This window comes from Myotis lucifugus, unplaced genomic scaffold (assembly GCF_000147115.1).
Source record: "Myotis lucifugus unplaced genomic scaffold, Myoluc2.0 scaffold_574, whole genome shotgun sequence".
NCBI lineage: Eukaryota > Metazoa > Chordata > Mammalia > Chiroptera > Vespertilionidae > Myotis > Myotis lucifugus.
In genome coordinates, this window is record NW_005871622.1 from 260,756 (window position 1) to 273,838 (window position 13,083).

At 53.0% G+C, this 13,083-nt stretch overlaps 1 protein-coding gene across 1 annotated transcript in view; it reads right to left on the minus strand.

The window, feature by feature from the left end:
- LOC106694687 (laminin subunit alpha-3-like) overlaps positions 1-13,083 on the minus strand; it is a 97,406-nt gene that overhangs the window by 19,395 nt on the left and 64,928 nt on the right. The window contains 10 exon segments of the mRNA XM_023745727.1: positions 494-633; positions 712-838; positions 2,150-2,212; positions 2,535-2,679; positions 3,929-4,026; positions 6,489-6,597; positions 10,411-10,571; positions 11,220-11,373; positions 11,810-11,907; positions 12,609-12,751. Of these exon segments, the coding sequence (XP_023601495.1) occupies positions 494-633; positions 712-838; positions 2,150-2,212; positions 2,535-2,679; positions 3,929-4,026; positions 6,489-6,597; positions 10,411-10,571; positions 11,220-11,373; positions 11,810-11,907; positions 12,609-12,751 (1,238 nt within the window).

The window sequence follows — 13,083 nt, forward strand, 5'->3', positions numbered from 1 at the left end:
GGAGGGAGAGGGGGGGCTGGCGGAGCACGAGGCTCGGCAGAGCTCGCTCGGGCATATTTTCTTCATATTTGTCCTCTGTTATTCCAGTTTCCCTCGATTTTAATTATCACACACTTTTTTGTTGTTAACAGGTAGCTGTAAGATTTAAACATTTTCCTATAAATATGACTTCATGTCTGGCCGGCGTGGCTCAGTGGTTGAGCGTTGACCTATGAATCAGGAGGTCATGTTCAATTCCTGGTCAGGGCACATGCCCGGGTTGTGGGCTGGATCCCCAGTAGGGAGCGTGCAGGAGGCAGCAGATCCATGATTCTCTCTCATCATTGATGCTTCTGTCTCCCTCTCTCTCCCCTCCTCTCTGAAATCAATAAAAATATATTAAAATGTATATCCATGACCTCAATTCCTTGGAGGAATGGTCGTCATGAGCCAAACACACAGACCCACAGGATGGACGTCATGCGGAGATGGCGCTGGGGACACACACACGCACCAGCACTAAGGACTTTCCTTCCGGAACCTTCACAGTCACAGCCACCTCCGGCTCCCAGACGGCAAACTCAGCCTGGTCTCCGGCGATGGCCTGGTCCTGGCAGCCCAGCACATGGGGACAGAAGGAGGCACGGAAGACACCTGGGCAGAGAGGGGTCCTGTCACGCCCTGCAAGGCCCTGGGAGACCAGGGGCAGCAGCCGGAGCTCCTGCCGCTCACCTGGCCAGCGCCGCCCTCCGTCCACAGACACCTCCGCGGGGAACGCCGGGTGTGCTGGCTGGGAGAAGTGGATGACGATGATGTAGCGGCCGGGGCGTGGCACGCGTCCTCTCAGGGTCACTTGGCTCTAGGAGGAAAAGGAGAAAAACAAACTCCTCGAGCTGCAGAGCGATGAGCAATCAGAATCGCAGGAAGTTCCAGGTTAAAACCAAAGCGAGCAGGGGTTTGCCAAGGGAAGTGAACGCCTCCACTGGGACGCTGCTGCCGCTTCACCTGCGTCAGCCGAGAGCAGCTGGCCTGCGGAGGTGCCACCTCGATGGGGGGGGGGGATTTGGTGGTCACGTTGGGAAACTGTGTGGCAGCTTTTGCCAAAGTGGAACATATAACTGACTGACAGTTTCAGGTCTTAATGCCCGCCAACAGGATGCACAGCATGCTTGTCAAACGGCTGCACAGAACGTTCTCAGCGTTCAGTCACTATGGTAACAACCAGGTCATGAGGAGCCAGCATGGCTCAGTGGTTGAGCATCGACCTAGGAACCAGGAGGTCCCGGGTTCCGTTCCCAGTCAGGACACATACCTGGGTTGCAGGCTCGATCCCCAGTGTGGGGCGTGCAGGAGGCCGCCGATCAGTGATTCTCTCTCACCATTGATGTTTCTCTCTCTCGCCCTCTCCCTTCTTCTCTCTCTCAAAAAAAAAAAAAGTCACTAAGAACATTAAAAAAACAACAATAGCCAACACAACAATAGTGTCTGGTGTGACTGCCCTGTCTTGAACCATAAACACAGTGTAAGTCAAATAATAGAACTGCATCTTATTGCTCACATTGCATAATAAGGTTGCATTTGATTGGTTAATTCTTGGAACCAGAAATCCTTATTATACAAGTATAGGCACCTGATTTTTTTAAAAAGTCACTTTGGAGCAAAGAGGGTAGATAATTACTACTACTATTATTTTTTTGTAAATCAACCAAAATTACACCCATCTTTGTCAGACTGTATCTTCTGGTGTGCCGCGGGATTTGAGCGGTTAGTTGTGTGCCATGAGATGAGCAGGTGGGAAACGGCTGCTCGAGAAGACTAACCAAGACGTGTTTACCGAGAATATCCTTCCTGCAAATTGTGCTTGTGCAGCTGGTGATACAAGAACGCTGTCAGCCGCCGTCACTGTCCTAGAAGTGCTTGCATTCCAGCGTGGGGGACATAATAAGCCTGACAGTGTCAGACAGCAAAGAACCGCGAAAATATGAGGTACCACAAGATGGGCATGAACTTGCTCACTGCCTCAGGCAGAGAAGCAGGAGGGACAGAGAGATCGGAGGGGTGGCATGGACAGGATCCATCTGACGCCTCGCGCCTGGAACCTCCACAGCTGAGATCAGAGGCCCTCCAACTGCAGGGGCATCTGAACTCCTGGGGAGGGTTGTGAAAACACAGATCCTTCCAGAGACTCGAAGTCCGTAGCTCTGAGATGGGGCTTATGAATCTGCATTTCTTTCTTTTTTAAAAAAAATATTTTAATTGATTCAGAGAGGAAGGGAGAGAGAGAAAGAAACATCTATGATGAGAGAGAATCATGGATCGGCTGCCTCCTGCACAGCCCTCACTGGGAATCCAGCCCACAACCCGGGCATGTGCCCTGACCAGGAATGGAACTGTGACCTCCTGGTTCATAGGTCAACACTCAGCCACTGAGCCACGCCGGCCGAATCTGCATTTCTATCACGTTCCCAGGTAGCACGGATGCCGCTGGGTCAGGGCCACACACTTTGAGAACCACTGGCTTCGAAACAACACACTTGGGAGAGGAGGGGTCCTACCTGCGGTGCCTCCACGGTGATGCCAGTAACCACATCAGTGGAAGGAGAAGGATCCTGGGGCGGGAGAGGGGGAGGCCCCCCGGGTGGAGCATCCAAAATCAGTGCTGCTGGAGGAGTTTCGGGGGACACGGAGAGGCACGTGGCCCTGAAAAAGAGGGTATTTTAAATCTCGTATTGAAGAGAACCCCAAAGGAGAACTGCCCGTTGGTGAAGATACAGACTCAGCATAAGCTGTGGGGACCACAGGGCACTCCAGCCGCCGAATCAAAACAATGAGCCAAAACAGAAAGACAAAGCTTCATGCTGAGGGAGAGTAACCGACAGACACTCACTGACACTTCCCTTCGAGATGGAAACTGTTAAGTGAGATCAACGCAGCGAACATTATTCACCTCTACCCGCCAAGGTGACATAAAACTGTGGAGCCCAGAGAACTACCCCAGTCACCCCCTAGGCACAGCCAGATCTCACCGCCCGGCTCCAGTCCTGCCGTGGCACAGCTTGCATGACTGTCTATAAATTATGTTTGAATCTACATCAAAACAACTCTGCCAAAACCCCATAAGCTGTGGTTAGCAAACCTCATAACACTGTGGTGAGGCGGGTCACTGCTTTCATGGCTTTTTAAGTGAAGATCCTCAGACACAGGATTGAAGGATTAGGACAGAGTGAGTCCGCAGGGTTCAGAACAGAACTCAGGTACCGGCCATGGGGCTGGGCTCATTGCCCCGGCCACTGGCTCGGCCTCCTGCTCTTACAGGGCTCTGCACAGACTCCTGCGGTCAGTGAGCTAGCTGGTTGTCCGTCTGTCACACTCACCACCTTGACCTGCGGGCACTTCTGCAGCAGGAAGTCGCAACCTTACAGGCACGACAGTATCACGCTGAGCACACACAGGGACACAGGGAGCACACACAGGGACAGAGGGAGCACACACAGGGACACAGGGAGCACACACAGGGACACAGGGGCACACACAGGGACAGAGGGAGCACACACAGGGAGAGAGGAAGCACACACAGGGACACAGGGAGCACACACAGGGAGAGAGGAAGCACACACAGGGACACAGGGAGCACACACAGGGACACAGGGAGCACACACAGGGAGAGAGGAAGCACACACAGGGACACAGGGAGCACACACAGGGACACAGGGGCACACACAGGGACAGAGGGAGCACACACAGGAACAGAGGGAGCACACACAGGGACAGAGGGAGCATACACAGGGAGAGAGGAAGCACACACAGGGACAGAGGGAGCACACACAGGGAGAGAGGAAGCACACACAGGGAGAGAGGGAGCACACACAGGGAGAGAGGAAGCACACACAGGGACAGAGGGAGCACACACAGGGACACAGGGAGCACACACAGGGAGAAAGCGCGTTACCTTTGGTTCGCAAATGGCCCATAACTGGCGATGCATCTCACTTGAGGTTTCAAATATTCCGTTGAGAATTCTTCGATGGGAATGATACAAATCTGATGCTGTCGGGCAAACACAGTGCAAAGAGGTAACGTTGCAGTTACCAGCAAAACCATGGCAAGGTCAAGTGCAGGCTTTAAAAAGGCTATTAGGGCCCAGGCGCCATGGCTCTGTGACCCAGGCAGCCACCGTTCGGTTCCTGGTCAGGGCACATGCCCGGGTTGTGGGCTTGATCCCCAGTAGGGGGCGCACAGGAGGCAGCCAATCAATGATTCTCTCTCCCTCTCCCTTCCTCTCTGAAATCAATAGAAATATATTTTAAAGAATAAAAATAATAAAAAAGCCTTTGGGTAAAGAATTCATCCAGAGAAATTATCGTTGTTACTTTAAAGTAGTAAAAGGTGCACAATGGGACTCCTACAGCATCATGTGCAACTAATCCTTTCTGGGCTTGCTCAAGGTCAGGAACGAACGTGCCCTGGAACAATCATATAAAGGGACAAGGTCGTGTCGAGAGGCGGGGGGCGTGGTGGGCATCCAGGAGCCTGCTACGCCAGCGCCCAGCGAGGGCCGCTCCTGCTGCAAACAACCCTTCTTCACAGAGGATGACTCAGACCTCGGCACAGGGGGCTTTCGCTGAAGGAACTGTCTCCAGAGCTAGTTTTGAGTCACAAAAAACTCAGTTTTTAACTTACCAACATACTCCAGCTTAGATCAACACTGTATTGCCAGCTTGATCATAAAGCTGTTCAGTAGCAACGATTTTTATTGAACATCTGCTACATGTGAGGCACTGAGACTGGGGGATCCTGCAAGACAGACAACACCCCTGCCCTCAGGAGCTTATATTCTCAGGCAGGACACTGGACTATTTCAAAAGGGCAAACGTATGTGTCAAAAGGAAGATACAGCCCCGGCCAGCGGCTCAGTCAGTTGGAGCATCGTCCCATCACCAAAAAGGTCACAGGTTTGATTCCGGGTCAGAGCACATACATAGGTTGAGGGTTGGATCCTCGTAGGGGTACGTACAGGAGGCAATCGATTGATGTTTCTCTCTCACATTGATGTTTCTCTCTCTCTCTCCCTAAAAACGTTAATAAACATATCCTCTGGCAAGGATTAAAAAAAGATTCAGCCCCATCCCAACTTCCAAAGATGAAGAGGTTAAGAGTCAATTGGATTGTTACGCTTAAAAAGAGATTTGTAATTTTAAAAAGAAGGTCTTAAGTGATTATATACTTTAGAGTAATTTTTAAAAACTGAATCCCAGGTGCTTCTTTAGAGAAAGCGCCAAGGCTTTACTACGGCCGAGCAGGCATCTTGAAAACGCAGGAGGGGGGCGCGGCCGCGGGCTCCCGGGTGTGCGCGCTGGATGTCAGCAGCCCCAGGAAGTGCTTCACACTTCGGACTCTACGTCCCCTGAGACCTTCATGTAAATCTGGCCGCTCCCTCCCAGCGCGGGCCTCACTGCCTCTGTTTGTCAGGTGTGCTACTGACAGGTGGACATGCGTACATTTAACCTGCAACGCTGCCATTGTCAGTCTTAATATTACACTCAAGTTAACGGAGTCATGCTCTTTGTGAAATAGAGTAGCAATCACCTGGGGCCGTGGTCGGCAAACTGCGGCTCTCGAGCCACATGCGGCTCTTTGGCCCCTTGAGTGTGGCTCTTCCTAAGCCTTAGGAGCACCCTAATTAAGTTAATAATGTACCTATCTATATAGTTTAAGTTTAAAAAATTTGGCTCTCAAAAGAAATTTCAATCGCTGTACTGTTGATATTTGGCTCTGCTGACTAATGAGTTTGCCGACCACTGGTCTGGGGGAAATACCAGATGATTCCAACCTTTGAAACTCTGAAGGAATTTGCCAAGATGCCAATAGACGTAATAAAACAGTAAAATGAGAAAGAATAGACACAGTCACTAACGCGTTCCTCCACACCAGCGATACTAATAAGCGAGGAAATGGTACAAGCGTCATCTCATTCACAACAGTAACAATGAGTACACATTAATGAAATGGGGTTTTGTGAGATGTGCTCATATGTGATGATCAAACTTGACCGAGTGTTCTAAAAATGGCTCAAACAAAGGAAAGGCCAGACAGATTTCTAGATGGAAGAATAAACATCATACAACTGGCCATTCTTCACAGGGCTAATGTTATAGATGTCAAAAAAAAACCAGCCACATTTTTAATAAGCTTATTTTTAAGAGCATAGATATCAACCAAATGCTTCTAAAACCCAATGGGGCCCTAGCTGGTGTGGCTCAGTGGGTAAAGCGTCAGCCCACAGACTAAAGGGTCCTGGGTTCGATTCTGGTCAAGGGCGCGTACCTCGGTTGCAGGCTAGATTCCTGGCCCTGGTCTGGGTGCATGCAGGAGGCAACCAACTGATGTGTCTCTCTCACACTCGCTCTGAAAATCAATGGAAAAGGAGGATTCTCTCACACACACACACACACACACACACACACACACACACACACACACAATGAAATAAGCCCCACGGGCATACATACCAGGAGGAGCCGGGCGCTGCGGACTCTGAGCCAGACGTCCGTGTCAGCAAGCAGCTCGTAGGTGGCCAGGCGGCCCCGGCTGTCGGTCAGGGCGCTCCGGCACAGGACGCTGCAGGAGGAGACAGTTGGCTCAGCCGACCCCCTGGCCCCTCCCTGGGCGCCTCCCTGCGGGTGGCTGGTGGCTCTTCGGGCTCTGCTGTCAATGGCCTGGTGGCCAGCCGAGAACTTCCCTGCACTGAGCTGAGCGTGAAGGATGCAGCCCAGCTGGGAAGGGCCTCCCCACGGCTAAGCTGCCCCTCAGGCTGAACGCCCTGCTCACCTTCTCCAGGGGACAGACGACAGCCCAGGGCCAGTACTATCTGCTTTTAAGGCACAGCCTCTGCAAGAGTCGCCCATGTCCTCGTACTGGTGGCCATGGTGCTGCCCACTGGCCCCGCCACCACCTCCCACGGCCTGAGGGAGCGTGGAGGTGTGCCCAATGCCCTGAGGCACCCAGAGCCTCTGGAAGCCCAGGCGGCTCCTCCTCCTGCCCCATTTCTACCAGCGCCTTCCCTCCGTCCCATCAGGCCAAGTCCAGGAACACTGAAAAGGTCCGGTTTTGCCCTGGCCAGTTTGGCCCAGTGGTTACAGTTAGCCTGTGGGCCCAAGGTCCAGGTTCCATTCCAGTCACAGGCACGTACCTCGGGTGCGATGTGATCCCCTACTCCAGTCAGGGTGCACGCAGGAGGCAACCAACCCAGGGGTCTCTCTCACATTGATGTCTCTCTCTCTCTCTCTCTCTCCCCCTCTCTCTCTTTCTCCCTCTCCCTCTCCCTCTCTCTCCCTTCTCCTCCTTCTCTTTACTTTTTCTCTCAAAAGCCAATGGAAAAAAATCCTCGGTGAGAATTAGAAATTTAACAAACAAACAAATAAATAAATAAATAAATAAATAAAGGGTCACAGTTTTGAACCAAGAATACATTGAAATGGTGGAACCCATAACGGAAGTGTTTTTTGAGGAATGCTTCTGACTTCAGACTCTAGCAAATTTCCTTCTTCTTTTTTAAATATATTTTTATTGCTTTCAGAGAGGAAAAGAGAGAGAAACATCAGTGAGAGGCTGCCTCCTGCCTGCCCCACACTGGGGATCGAGCCCACAACCCATGCTTGTGGCCTGACTGGGAGTTGAACCATGATCTCTTGGTTCATAGGTTGACGCTCCACCACTGAGCCACGGGCCGGGCTCTGCAGCAACTTTTCTATCTGCGAATATAATTTGGAACGAGTGACACCCTGAAACAATGACCATCTCTGGGAAACACAGGGTGGGGCAAAAGTAGGCTTAGTTACTCATGCAGAAAATGATACAATAAACAGTAACACAAGCATAAAGTCTGTGTTTTGCGTACTCACAATGGTAAACCTACGTTTGCCCAACCCTGTATTTGAAATAATTTATGCAATGACTTTTGGGGTGAGGGCTAAAATGAGATGGTGTATAAAGGATCAACACAGTTTGTGGCATATTTAGCAACTCAATGAACAGTCATTCTCTCTTCCTTTCTGTTCACGTGCATGGAGGTGTGCGTGGGGGTCGTATGCGTGGGGGTCGCCTGCGTGGAGGTGTGTGTGTGGGTCGCGTGCGTGGAGGTGTGTGTGCGTGTGGGTCGCGTGCGTGTGGGTCGCGTGCGTGGAGGTGTGCGTGTGGGTGGTGTGCGTGCGTGTCCACTAAATGCCTTCTTCTTGGATTCCAGCAGAATTCTGGAAGTAAATATATTCAGTCATCTGCTTAGGCTTAGATTTAGCCTTATCTTTCCAAGACTAGACTAACAGAAATACCTGGATTGGTTGAATTGTGAGTGACCGCCTCTTTTAGCAGATTCATCACAGCTCTATTTTGAAAAATGGCGCCCCCACCAGAACCCCTGCTCTCCTGCTGGGATCTTGTTAACGACATGGAAGTCGCTGGAGTGAGGCTGGCAAGGGTCCCGACCTCAGCAGGAGATGCTGCAATGCTGAAGGGCTGACATTTGAAATAGTATTTATGGGTTAAATGTTGTCCAATCGCACCTCTTTGGACGGTGGTATATGTAGCCAGTTCATTGGCCACGTAGCAGGCAAGCAGAGAAGGGAACTATTTTAGCCAGAGAATCAATACCATGAGCCTCCGGGAGTGGCCGAACACAGCAACAGGGACTCCCAGTCCATGCAACACTGTTGGGCCCTGACCGGGGGCCTGCGGGTGGGCACGCGGGTACTGGCCTGTCCATGGCCAGAAGCACCTGTAGAGGGTCTCACGGCTCTTCCCCCAACGTGTCGTCCAGACAGAGGCCATGAGTCGGTGCTAGGGAACCCCGGGAGGCGCCCTTTCTTCCTGGGCTTTGAACTCACTCCTCTGCTGGGTCTGGGTAGTCGCAGCCTCGTCCGGAGTGACTCAGAGCTGCCAGGCCTTCGGGAAGCTGCCTGTGGCTCTTGGCCATCCCTACTCTGTGTCCTGTGGGGGAGGGACCGGCCCTGTGCCTGGAGGGAGCGCTGAGCTGGAGGGCGGGCGGGACAGACAGGGCATGAAGGAGCCTGGCCCCAGGCCCTATGGCCCAGTCACTGGGATTCCTGGGGTGACCCACCCACCGGGAGTGTACATTCCAGTGGTTGCTGACATCACCTGGAGAGGAAACTGTTTTCCGATCACGGAAGAACATTCCGGGGGACTTTCTTTGCCCATCTGGTGCCCCTATTACAAATCCAAATGTGATTATTTATATTCTTTGTTTTTTAAGTCATCAGCCCAGAGAAAGGGGTGGACTGGATTTTTTTTAAAGATTTTTAAAAGGAGGAAGCCTTCATTGCTTATTTGCGAGGCTGGCTGAGAATGTGATGTGAACTCAATGACCTCTCATCAAGTCTCATAAAAGTTTCCACCCGAAGCTGCTCAAAGCAATTCTTTCCACAAGTTCTTTCACTTGCGAAACAGGGAGCGCGTCCAGCTCCCAGGGCATCCCGGGTTGGACAAAGGCAACAGGGAAGCAGAGGCAGCAGAAGGTTCCAGGCTCGGCCCTGAGCTGGGTGGTCCGTGCCGCTCCCACCTGCTGCCTCCGACTCCCAGGGCCTCGGTGAGCGTCCTGGGGAACCCCTGGCACTGGCTCTTCATGTGCAGCCAGCTCTGCTCAGCTGCCTCTGTTTGTTCTGAAATGTTACGCCAAGGAAACAACCTTTTTTTTTTAATCCTCACCCGAGGATGTGTTTCCATTGATTTTTAGGGAGAATGGGAGAGAGAGGGAGAGACAGAGAGAAGCATCGATGTGGGAGAACCACATGGATTGGTTGCCTCCTGTGTGAGCCCCAACCAGGGCCCGGGCCGGGGAGGAGCCTGCAACCAGGGCATGTGCCCTTGAGCGGAATCAAACCCGGAACCCTTGTTCTGCAGGCCGATGCTCTATCCACTGAGCCAAACCAGCTGGAAGGAAACAGCTGTTAGTAAATCCTGGTCAGAGCTCTTGGAAAGTGGAACATCAGGGCGAAACATTAAAATCCTTTGTCCCGTCATTTTCCTCCCGACGATCATCGAACATGCATGACCTCCACCTCTGAAGGGCACTGGGAGGGCAGGCGAGATGGACGCCTTTCCCAGCGCCACACCCTGCTCTCTATGAGCACTTCCCTGGGCACACAGGGGGCGCCAGCGAGGACAATATAGAGGTTATGTCGCTTCCTGGGAACCTGCGCCAACATCAACATGGAAAGTACAACAGCTTTTCAAGAAACTGCGGCGTTTTCCAGGCACTGCCGACGAGCAGCCTGCCGGCCCCACGCTGCGAGGTGACGTCCGATCACGCAGCCAAGAGCAGCCTCACAAAGGAACCACTTTCCATCCCGATGAAAACCAAAGTCCCTCAGCTGACCTCCCGCCGGCCCCGCTAGAGGAACCCCCGGGCAGGCCTGATACCTGTGCTGGCAGCTGTAGATGGTCACCTGGCCAGCCAGGCCCGGCCCCGGGCTCCCCACATGCACGTCGGCCACAGACATCTGCTCTGCCTCCGTGGAATACTCGACCACGACCACGTAGCGGCCGGCCCACGGGACCCACAGCGGCAGGTGCAGTTCCACCTGTCAGAGGGCCAAGCGGACGGGGAGATGAGCCGGGTGTGCTTACAAGGCAGCCGAGAAACAGGGCTGCGCAGACCATGGAAATTGGTTTCCATGGCATCACTGCCAGGCACGGGGGCCTGCAGGGCGGGCTGCTCAGTTAGAGAGGAAACCCAATGAACAGCATGGCACCATCGATTCCCTTCCGTTCAGGTTTATGGGCACCTGGTACTTTTATTTCCTAAATCTGCAAGCCTGCATGCAGGGGCTTCTACGCTTTCTACTCATCTCTTCGCCTGTGTCTCAAGGTAAGAGACACTCCACAGCTTGAAGTGGGAAGAAATTTCCCAGTGGGAGGTAAGAGGAATGGAAGTGGGCCTGGAGGCTTTTAACTGATGTTAGTTAGAAAAGAAAAGTTAAATTATATGGATGCAAACCATCTAAAGCGATGCACACACCCTACACCCCACTGGGTGCGCGGCAGCCCCAGCCGCAGCAGAGAACTTGGCGCACGCACTGCCACTGAGCCTGCGAGGCGTCCTTCCAGGTCCCCGAACCTGGGGAGCACTGGGGCAGGGGGTTTTCAGCAGACACAGGGCGGTGGGGCGGGGGGGGGGAGGGGTAGCGGGGGGTAGTAATAGCTTTGACAGCAAACGAAAGGCTGCCCACCTCTCGGCCGCCGAGGTCTGCCATGACGGGGTGAGCGGGGCTGGGCTGCCTCAGGGCCACGGGTCTTGGCTGTCCATCCAGCAGGAAGTGTGTGGCCTCACAACCCAGGGAGCAGGGGAAGTGGGCCAGTGGCAACTGCTGGTAAAGCAGGCAGCTGCGACGACAAGATGCGCAGTTACAACGGAGACCCAGCACAGAGCATCCCGCGCACCCAGACACCCATCCATCCAGGCACCCATCCTTCCTCCAGCACCACAGCGCCCACTATAGGCACCAGGAGGGCACCGGGAGGGCATTCCCATGCGGGAGCCATGGAGGAATGACCCACTTTCTATTTTAAGCTCCTCCCCTCACAGGTGCATGACTTTGGGCGTTACTGGGGCATGCACAAGCTACAGGGTGCGAGCCGCCCTTAAGCACCAGCTACGGGGTACAAAGTGCTCTGTGATTCTTAACGTGGAAGAGGGTCGCCTGCTCCAGAGAGAAAAACCACCCGTAAAGTAATGGTCAGAGCTTCCGGCTGCAGATGGGACCTGCGGCCACCGCACACCCTGCAGCAAGCCCCCCGACTCAGGACCCGAGACACTAACTTCTCGTGGGGAGGGCCCGCGAGTGCACAGGGCTCCGTGACGGGCAGCTGCAGCGAGGGGGCCGCGTAGTAGTCCCTGGGGAGCAGCACCAGGTAGTCCTAGGAAATGAAGACCAACAGCAATCACGCCCGTTGCTGGTGGCCCTGCTTTAGAAATAAAAGAGCCGACACACAGCTGACTTAACCACTCGGTGAAGCTACTAGCTGACCTCTCCCACGGGCTGCTGCGTCTGCCAGACTCGCCAGCACCCCCAAAGTCGCTCCCGTGGGGCCATGAGCGCTGGTGGAAAGAGCCGCAGGGCAAACCTCATCAGCTTCCGATCCAGGGGACATTTTACCGTCTCTTGTTGTTTTTAATTTTTTAAATAAACTTTTTATTGTTGACAGCATTACAGATATCTCCCCTTTTGAAAGGCTGGGACACATGTTCATTAAGGTTTTGCATTTATTTAGAAAACTTCAAATCCTGACGCGTTATAATTCGGTAAATGCTTTGTCTGTGAGAAGTCGGCTGTAAGATGATAGGAGGTACCTTACGTTGGCTCCTATGTCATTGCATCATGTGAGGGCAAAGGTCACCATTGGTGTCTAAAAGGGAACCAGCCAGCCCGGCCAGCGTGGCTCAGTGGTTGAGTGTTGACCTATGAACCAGGAGGCCATGGTTCTGTTCCCGGTCAGGGCACATGCCCGGGTTGCAGGCTCGATCCCCACTGGGGGGCATGCAGGAGGCAGCCGATCCATGATTCTCTCCTCTCTGAAACCAATAAAAACATATAAAAAAGAAAAGAACGACTGCTCACCAGGAGGACCCCCTCTGCCTTGATGCAGGCCACCCACATCCCCGGTGCCAGTGAGAACGCGTCGGCCAGACCGCTTCCGGGGACGGAGATGAAGGCTGGCTCCGTGTTGGGCAGGAAGACGACCCCTCTGCTCTGAGCAGCATCTGCCAGAGAGAAACACGGTCGCTCGGGCATCGCTCTGGCAGCCCATCAGTTTTCCACCTTCGGTTTCCATCCGCAAACGTGTAGGGTAGACGACGGATCCTACGTGCAGACCTTGCTTCTTTAATTGCATGAATGAATGTGTAAGAACAGCCTAGAAAGACCTTGAACAGACGTCAGCAGTGGCGATCTATGCTGGGATTGTGAGTCCCTTTTTAATTTGTGAAAGAAGGAGTATATTAACACAGGTAAGTTGCTTAGAAAGGTTCTTGGCCCGTTTTTAATTGTCAAAAGAAACGTAATTACAATCCACAAGGAAAAAGAAAACAGGTCA